The sequence below is a fragment of the Betta splendens genome, chromosome 10 (genome assembly GCF_900634795.4).
Source record: "Betta splendens chromosome 10, fBetSpl5.4, whole genome shotgun sequence".
Lineage (NCBI taxonomy): Eukaryota > Metazoa > Chordata > Actinopteri > Anabantiformes > Osphronemidae > Betta > Betta splendens.
Window position 1 is genome coordinate 6,319,870 of NC_040890.2, and position 9,295 is coordinate 6,329,164.

At 45.0% G+C, this 9,295-nt stretch overlaps 1 protein-coding gene across 3 annotated transcripts in view; it reads right to left on the minus strand.

Annotated features, from left to right (window-relative positions):
• The window catches only part of nrg2b (neuregulin 2b), a 31,988-nt gene that overhangs the window by 17,199 nt on the left and 5,494 nt on the right, over nucleotides 1-9,295 (minus strand). For all 3 annotated transcript variants that reach the window (XM_029165758.3, XM_029165757.3, XM_029165756.3), the window contains exons 2-4: nucleotides 1,341-1,503; nucleotides 491-609; nucleotides 285-408 (exon numbers count right to left, since the gene is read on the minus strand). In XM_029165758.3, coding sequence (XP_029021591.1) covers nucleotides 285-408; nucleotides 491-609; nucleotides 1,341-1,503 — 406 coding nt within the window. The remainder of the gene's footprint in view (nucleotides 1-284; nucleotides 409-490; nucleotides 610-1,340; nucleotides 1,504-9,295) is intronic.

The window sequence follows — 9,295 nt, forward strand, 5'->3', positions numbered from 1 at the left end:
TCAATTTTGTGTTCCTTTGTGTTACCTAAAACATTTTGGCATTTCTATTAAAGCAAACCTCACTCAGTGCACAGGGAAGTGACCTTCAACAAAAATTCGAATGCATTTGGACCAATGCAAGCCGTGTGCTCTATGCAAGGTGGTACAGTAGGTGCGGGAGGGCGGGGCTCAACCGGGGAACAGGAGACGAGCCGGTGTGTGAGGCAGACAGAGGGGGGAGGGGGGGGTGGTGCACTGCACAGCGATGACTGAGCGCAGGGAGAGCAGGCGTCGGGGCCACTTACTTGCAGGACAGCTGGTTAATACCATGTATGAAGTAACAGTCTCCTCCGTTGACGCAGTAGGCCTTCTCCGAGTCGTTGCAGCGCCTGGCGTGGCTCGCGCCCGGGGCCGGGGTGGTGGTGGTTGCTGCAACCAGAGGACACAGAGCGCGCTCACTGCACGGCCCACTGAGGCGCACGTCAAACCACAGGCTGTGTGTGGGTCTCACAGATCTGCACGCGGATGGCGCTCGTGGCGTTCTCTTGTCCCAGCGAGTTTTCCGCCACGCAGGTGTAGTTGCCCGAGTCCTCCGCGCGGACGCGGCCGATCTGGACCTTGGAGTTTTTTCTTGGTCGACGTGGAGATGGGAGCGAAGACAGAGGAGAGGGAGAGGTGAGGGACACGGCGCTACAGAGCAGATTAACAGGCGTTTTTCATTATTCAGGGCAGCGGGCTCTTTGACTGAACAGGAAGTGAGTGAAGACGTCGTATCTGCTCTGCTGCACTTCTGTCTGTGGTTTGTCCCAACTATTCTACCTTCAGCAACCCAAAAAATACTATCAACTTATACATAAATATTATAAATCAATCTTCATACAAACCACTGACATCGCTGCTGCCTGAGCTCGTCTGCTGGTCCTACACTTGAGCTGTTTCAGGAAACTATGACCTTATGGTCAGTTTAGAAAAAAAGTATTACCACTTTTTCAAATACTGTTGATCAGAAGGATTAATAACAGACCTATGTGTTGTGTCTTCAGCAAGTGAACACAAAACTGACATATCACTTTCCTAAAGTCATGATGGTCACATTCTTTACTTCAGGAGTGAAGAACACAAAGTTCCTGACAATTGAAAATTAGAAGAGGTTTTGTTTTTTTGGAACAGTGTTTTATGGACAGATGAGACCAAAGCAATGTTGTTCGATGTTAATGCATGACACAGCATCTCAGCACAGCGACGATGATTTTGGGCATCACACATTTACTGAGACAACCATGAACTCTAGAGGCAAATGTGCTGATCTGTCAGACTGCCCACACATAATACTTATATATTTTCTAAAGCAACACACTCACTTGTTGGTCTTTATTTTGAGGTCTCTGCCCTTTTGAAGCTCGTGTCCGTCTTTGTACCAGCGGAAGGAGGGACTGGGGTTTCCTGACGCCTCACACTTCAAGTACAGCTTGTCTCCCTCCATCAGCGATTGGCCTCGCATCTGCCGCAGCTTAGGAGCAGATGCTGGACAGGAGGGAGGGACAGAGCGATGGGGAAGGAGGAGAAACAAAAAGAAAGAAAGTCAAAGCGTGCATATCTATACAATGTGTCCATTCAGTTGTGCTTGAGACCTGATGTTAAAGCATTGGGTCAAAAATCAGCATGTGTGGTGGAAGGAAGCGCCAACAAGTAACATACTGTATGAGAAGGAGCCACTGATGCTGAACTATGTATGAGAGGTTTTGGAGCCACACAAAACTCAGAATATTATGCAAGTCCATGTGACTGACGAAACAACAATACGCACACTTAATGGAGCTGAAAGCTCATGATGTATGACGTTTAGAGTTATACCAGGACAGGCAGCACATCCTTGAATCCCACACTCTCTGAGGTTTAGAGCTTTAACAAACTTGAATCACAATCATTTCATGTCACAGCATAGAAGGTCATCCTAACTTTGCCAGGTGCTGACTGCGTCTCCATGACTCCCAAGACATAATAAAGTAAAGCAGAGAGTCCCACTTTCATTAGCGTTCGCCTGCTCTGTTGGCATTTTATCAAATGAGACTCCACATGCTACAGACCCAAACCAAACCGAGACCAGGCTCCGTCTCCTTCAGGGCCTGATGTAAACAAGTTCCTTCACTTTAGAGACAACAAACATATTTGATACTACAACAAAGTCCAAAACTTTGGAGCAAAGTACTCGTAAAATAGCAGTGGATAATGAGTGTGAAACTAGAGGCTGGATGAAAACCCAAAGACCCGCATCACTCGTGCTTTGCAGCTTGTGAGTAACAACATTATGAATACGCCTCAGATTGAGCAGCGCTGGAACTTTCACAGGCTGTGACTCAACTCCTCTCCTTTTATTTTTGAAGCTTGTGTCATAGAGGATGCGTACGAATGTGTGTCCAGTCGGAGCAATTAGAAGAACATTAAGGTTCTGATGGGGTCAGACAACAGGTCACACAATCTACAGCAGCAACAGGATTATCACATTTTCCATGTGGTTAAATAATAAATATACAATGAAAGTGGGAGACATTAGGTTAACTCAGTAAGTGCAGCATTTTACCTCTGGGCCGACCTTTTCTGTGTCCTGCATCAGATGTTTGGCTGGAAGCCATTACGTGAAACTTAAACTCTGTTTAACCCACTTGGAAAACAACAAGGAGCCGCCAGAATCCTTTAATATGTTGCCAAAACTATAAAAAGTCAGATCTCACCACTAACTTAACTTCGCCCATGACAAATTGTTTTCTATAGGACAATGAGCAGCCTGCTCATTGTTTCCATCCAGCATTTTGCTTTGGATATGCTGCAGGAGACAATGAGGAAATCAGGGGAACTATAATCTAATAACAATGTACCATATGTGAATGGAGATGAGATTTCATTGTGGGAGGGGCGACTTTAGGCCAATTCCAGTGGTACACATTTGACATTTAGACTCACAAAGACAAAAACACCCTTGAGAAAATAATCTTTGTCTGTATTACACTTTCCAAATGTTCATAAAGTACAAAGTGAGAAAATATGTTAGAAGTAAATTAACTAAACTCGCTACCGAACAAAAGGCAGAACGTAGAACCGAGCACACAATAAAGTCCTGCAAAGATATTGATTTTGCCTGAGAAATGCTCCAACATCACACTCATTTCACCGCCTGAATGCTTCAGGCTGTTGTACTACACAAACTGCAGCCGTTAACATATTTGTATCATTTCACTGTCACAAGGCAGCGCACCAAAAAAAAAAAAAAACAGAAGAAGAAGAAGAAGACAGCATGATGGCTGAGACTTCTCCAAAAACAGGGTGTTCACTTAAAATATGCGTGGAAGAAAAGGGAGAGCCGTGTTAAAATGAAATTCAGGGCCTCTGCACGCACACACACACACACACACACACACACACACACACACACACACACACACACACACACACACACACACACACACACACACAGCAGTGGGAGGTGGAAATGCCTACAGGAGGAGGACAGTCAGTTTTTCCATACATCCAGTGCTAAATGACAGTCAATCCTTCTGTCAATCCTTTAATCAATGCCTCCAAACTACCTCGACCGATCGATGCCATCACATTTGCGGGATCACTCCAGCTTCTCCTAGCGCTGCTCACGCGGATGCTCATTGATGCTGTAGTTTCTATCTCGCTGGGCGTTAGAAGAGAAAATGCTCCGAGGTGTTCCACTATTTACCTCAGTGGCTTCTTCTGTCTTTTTCACTATAAAGAAGCCATTTACAGTAGCTGTGATTTGTGGTTTTGGAAGCCTTAAGACACAGATGGATCCCATCTTTCATTAGCTTGGCATCCCTCCCTTTAAATACCTTTGTACACAGCCAGCATAACAGCATGCAGTAGAAAAACATGGGAATTCCAATCACATCCCCAACAGAAAAAAATGTGGTGTAGACGCCAGCGTTGGTGCACAGGAGCCAAACACCTGTCAGCAGGAAAGAAAAGGCAACAGGAAATCGTTGAGTGTGTTTTTGATACATTTCTCTCTGTGTGACTGTTCGGTGCAGGTTCAACACGGTGAATCTGGAAGTCTGACATTTACAGTTCACTGTGTTTAAGTCAGCTCAGATACGGGTTTCTCATGGAAGACGAGCGGAGTCTGGAACAGCAGCCCCTATAGTGGCATTTGGCCAATGACAGGTCCTCTTTAGCCACAAACCCATGGACAGAACTGGAAAACTATTAAAATGACCATCAAATCCAGCCTTTGTAAACACTTTGACATTTCGTGAATAACGGGAACGTTGCGGAAGCTGTGTCTCAGCTGACGGTGCCGTGGTTTGTTTAGGTCCGCTTAGTTTGATCCTCGCGCACATATTTTTCTTGTTCCATTAAGACGGATCCTCCAGCGAGCTCGTGCCTCTGTGGGACGCTCTCCTCAGATGACACAGAGGTTTCATCAGCCGCGGGAAGGTGAGCTGAAGCCCAGGAAATTAACCTTCACGGATGTGACATCTGCATTTCACGGCTGTTACAGTGTCCGATTGATTGAATCAATTCCCCGGGTCAGTTTGAACTAATTTTAAGCATCTGACTAATTCTTCGTGTCACTCTGGGCATTTCAATATCATTATGAATGCGTCCTTTATAATGACTGATCCCCTGAAATTATGGTTATAGTTCTTTAATCAGGCATTAGCAAAGACCTTTTAGTCTAATGTCCATGTGCATTAATTTAAATTAAATTCAAAGATGACTGATTAGTTCAGACCTTCTTATTTTAGACAGCATTAACGCATAAATACATCCCTTTTTTTTATGCTCAATGCTTTAATTACTCAGGTTGAAAAGGCAGTAAAACAAAAACCAGCCTCGCTGTTTACTGATGCAAAATGCTGAGGAGGAGGATTTTACTGTGTAAGTGTTCTCCATTAAGTCTTAAAGCAACCAGGTCTATGCCAGAAGCACATTAGCAGCAACACGCTACAGTGTGTTGAGGAGTGGTACCGATGAGGTTTCAGCGGACAAACATCTGGGACTCTTCTCATCCAGTCGTCTCTTTATTCCTCACAGCAAACACACGTTACGTCTTTCTGGCAAGAAATGTAAACGTGTAACGTTTCTGTAGTAACTGTAGTACATCTACCTTAAAAGAGAAGTAGAAAGCTGTACAGTACTGTTTTATCGTTCAACAACCAGCAGCCAGATTGGAGAACATCCAAGTCAGCTAATAAATCAAACCTCCTCTAAGAGCGGCTCACAATCAAGCACAGATTAAAATAATATCGGACAAGAAATGCTTTCATCCACACCTGTTGAGGTTTAGTTTGATAAGAGGTCAGTCCTACTATGAACATATAAAAAGCAAAGCCCGATCATTTTCAGTTCAAAAAAGGGAGCGAGAGAGGGGGAATCGGAAAATACATGCTCATGCACATAGTTAGAGGAGACCCACACATCCCACACAGCGCAGGAACCCAGCGAACCGTAACGAGTCTGATTCTGCAGCTGCAATTTACGCACAGACATCATGTGTGAATGTGTGTCAAAGGGGGAACACATGCGAACAGGAGGGGTGTGCAGGTGTGTTCTTCATTTTCTGCACTGATACACATGACAGTGTGTGTGTGTGTGTGTGTGTGTGTGTGTGTGTGTGTGTGTGTGTGTGTGTGTGTGTGTGTGTGTGTGTGTGTGTGTGTGAGTTGCTGATCCAAGCAACTCTTCTGTATGACTGAGTGATGGGAGAACATCTCAGTGGGAGCGAGTGTCGGGGGGCGTGGAGCCCCAAACGGACAGCAGCGTTTGACCAATAGCCTAGGACCAGTCCGTTCCACTGGCCAATCACACGTGACCACTGCTCCCTGTCCATCAAGAGGTCCTTCTCTCAAGGTCAGCTGACGCTCCCTCCCTCCTTTCTCACTCTCTCTCTCCCCATCCAGCAATGCAGGCATCAACTAAATTGATCTAATTTCTAGCTAAGCATGATCCAATAACAAAGAGCGTGATCAAAGCCAAAGCAATTATCTGTGTGTTCACAGGCAGGTGAGCAGACCTTGGGAAGACATGGCCAGAAACATGCCCCAACACGTGCCGAATGCGCGAGTGGAGTCAGCTGACAGGATAGTGAGACGCCTGGCACATTCACAAAACGTTCACAGGCGCGTGGGGAGGAAGCAGGCGTGTGCACGCGCGCCGCTATGGAGGAATCTGCAGATGCGGCGCACGCGCTACGTCTGCCGTCGTGTGAGTGCGTGTGCGCATGCGCCAGCCGACGTGCCTGCCTGGGCGTTCATGTATAAAAGAGATGCTCCTTCTATCTCATTCTCCAATCAGTGTGATTTCTGCAGTGCACAGCTGTCACCATGGTAACCAGCGAGGGAGCAGGAGATACAGAGAAAGGAAGAGGATGTACGGCAGAGAGAAGGAGGGAAAGTAAGACTGAGGGAAGAGCGAGAGAGAGAGAGAGAGAGAGAGAGAGAGAGAGAGGGATGAAGAAATGGGGGGGGGATCAACGTAGGTTCTTGAATGAGAGCAACTAGAACAGCTAACCTCTGCACACAGCAGCAATACCGATCCCAGGGCAGCCCTGACTCTGTGTGTGTGTGTGTGTGTGTGTGTGTGTGTGTGTGTGTGTGTGTGTGTGTGTGTGTGTGTGTGTGTGTGTGTGTGTGTGTGTGCAATCAGACAACTTTCCTGTGCGTGTGCATGCTTTCCATGCTTTCCCTCCCCACTCACCTTTTACAGACAAAATGTGTAGCATGTGTGTGTGTGTGTGTGTGGTGAGTGATCGTCAATAAATCATCCCCTTCCTCCTCATTCTGTTGTTGTTGTCACAAACGCACGCAAACCGTGACTGGACCTTGTCTCTCATCGCCGCCACTGTGCATTGTTCAATTGGCTGCAGTCAAATCTCTTTAAGTATAAATACACCCTTCAGATCCAAAAGAAATCAGCTTTTTTTTTCTTTTTTAAAAACACGCTTACACACACGCGCACACGCAGACACAGAAGCTGTCTTCTTCTCTGGATGTACAGTCAAAGCTTTTGTAGGAGATACAGAGAGAAGGGAGTGGGTGTGAGAAAGGCAGAAAGAAGAGATTCACTGAGAGAAGCAAAGGATGAGAGAAATAGAAAGAACCTAAGAATATAAGAATATGTAATAGATAGATAGATGGATGGATGGATGGATGGATGGATGGATGGATGGATGGATGGATGGATGGATGGATGGATGGATGGATGGATGGATGGATGGATGGATGGATAGATAGATAGATAGATAGATAGATAGATAGATAGATAGATAGATAGATAGATAGATAGATAGATAGATAGATAGATAGATAGATAGATAGATAGATAGATAGATAGATAGATAGATAGATAGATAGATAGATAGATAGATAGATAGATAGATAGATAGATAGATAGATAGATAGATAGATAGAGGCAGAGTTGGAAATGAATACTTAATGACAGGCTTGCAGGCATAACGAAGGGGGAAAGCTATTCTCTCCGTCTGTCTTTCTTTTTCTCTCTTTCTTCTTCTTCTTCTGAGGTCCGGGACTCATGTGTTCCCACCTGTCCTCCATTTTTCTTCCTTCCTTCCCCCTCTCAGACTTTGTGTCCATCCTCTCCTCTCTCGCCTCTTTCCCTTCCTCTACCCCATCCATCTCCCCCCTTGTTTCCGTCTTCGTCACCTCTGCCTCCTCTCCCCCGTGCTCCTCCATCCGGCTCCCTCCTCCGTCTCTTGTTCGCCACCACTGTTTCTCACCTCTCATCTCTACCATCAACGCGCCCCGCACCCACCGACATGCTCTCACACCATTAGCTGCAGGCTTGTAAAGCAGACTAACAGACGCAATTCACCTGATAAGGGGATTGAAGCATTGATCAAATCCATCCTCCACGAGGAGCTAAAGATTCTGGACAAGAACGATGTCCCACTGCCCTTTGAAAGCCAAACAAAGATGCTGTTGAAGGAAGATGCCCTTTGCAGCTTTGAAAGTCACGACCACCACGGTGAGATAATCCTTGCGGTTTCCTGCAAGTTTCTGTCTTTGGCCCCGTTGTCACAGTCGATAAATGCTGCCATTTGGTTTTACTTAGACAACTTCTATGCAGATGACACATTTCTATCTCTGATAGGATTCATTTATATGATAGAAGATGTCACTGTGTTTGAGATCTCAGCAATTACTGTACCCAAAACAGAGTCATTACAACAGCACGAGCTTCCATCTTCCCTTCCTCTGAGATATTTTGGGTCCTTTGTGCCTTTATTACGTGGGTGATAATAGAGAGATGACAGTAAATAGAGGGGGGAGAGAGCGAGACATGAAAATGACATGCAACAGGCAAAGTCTCAGACAATTCATGATTGCTTCTGTGTTAAAAAGGAGAAGGTTGTTACAGTAGAAGTTAGGGAAAAACTGTTTTTATAACATTTATTGGCTATTTAAGATATATAAATATAGTACAGCAAATCTATGCAAAACTTCTATAAAAATGTATGCTCCCACATTTAAGCTTCTCTATTTGACTGCATTAACGCACTGTACAGAGCAGCAGTGTTTACAGTAAGAAGCTTATGTGCAGCAGGTGTTTGTGAGCTTGCTTTTTTGGTTAGTGTTTGCTTCATGTGTGCGTATAGCCCAGAATTACACAGAATATCTGAGAAATAAATTAAAGTCCCGCTAGCCTCTTGGCCTTTCGTTTGACTGGCACTACTGTGCATAGGCGTCCCACCGGCTTTTCCACATCCACTTAAAGGGACGCAGTGCACTGACAAAGGTTTATTGAGGATTAAATCAGCACTTGGCATCTCTGAACATTGGCAGCACCAAACAGGAGTGGAAAAAACAGTTTTTATTATTTGAAGCTAATTTTCCCCCAAATCCTGTGATGAATCCTCGGTAAACTGATCGCCTCCTTTTTATCAGCCGGTCAGCGGGTGACGCTTTAAACCAAAGACTCAAGGACAACAAAAGGTTTAGTGTGAGCGAGCTGCTCATTCACTGCTGCTGAACCGACAGCTTGTATCACACCCTCACTTTCTGTCACTTCCTAAACGCCACGCTGGGCATTAACTAATATAAGAAATTACTAAAATATTAAATATGGAAGATGTGGTTTTGAGGTCATATTTAGCATCTTGACCTGTAGGTTGAACCTAGTTTTACAGAGGAAAGGCAGCTATTGACCTCTGACTTCATCAAGACTATGGTCACAGGAAATTACAGGAGGTGCAATTCAAGTGAAACTAATTAAAATGACCTGCCTCTAATAATAACTTATGAAACTGAAATGGAAGCAAGCCTATTTTTAAAGT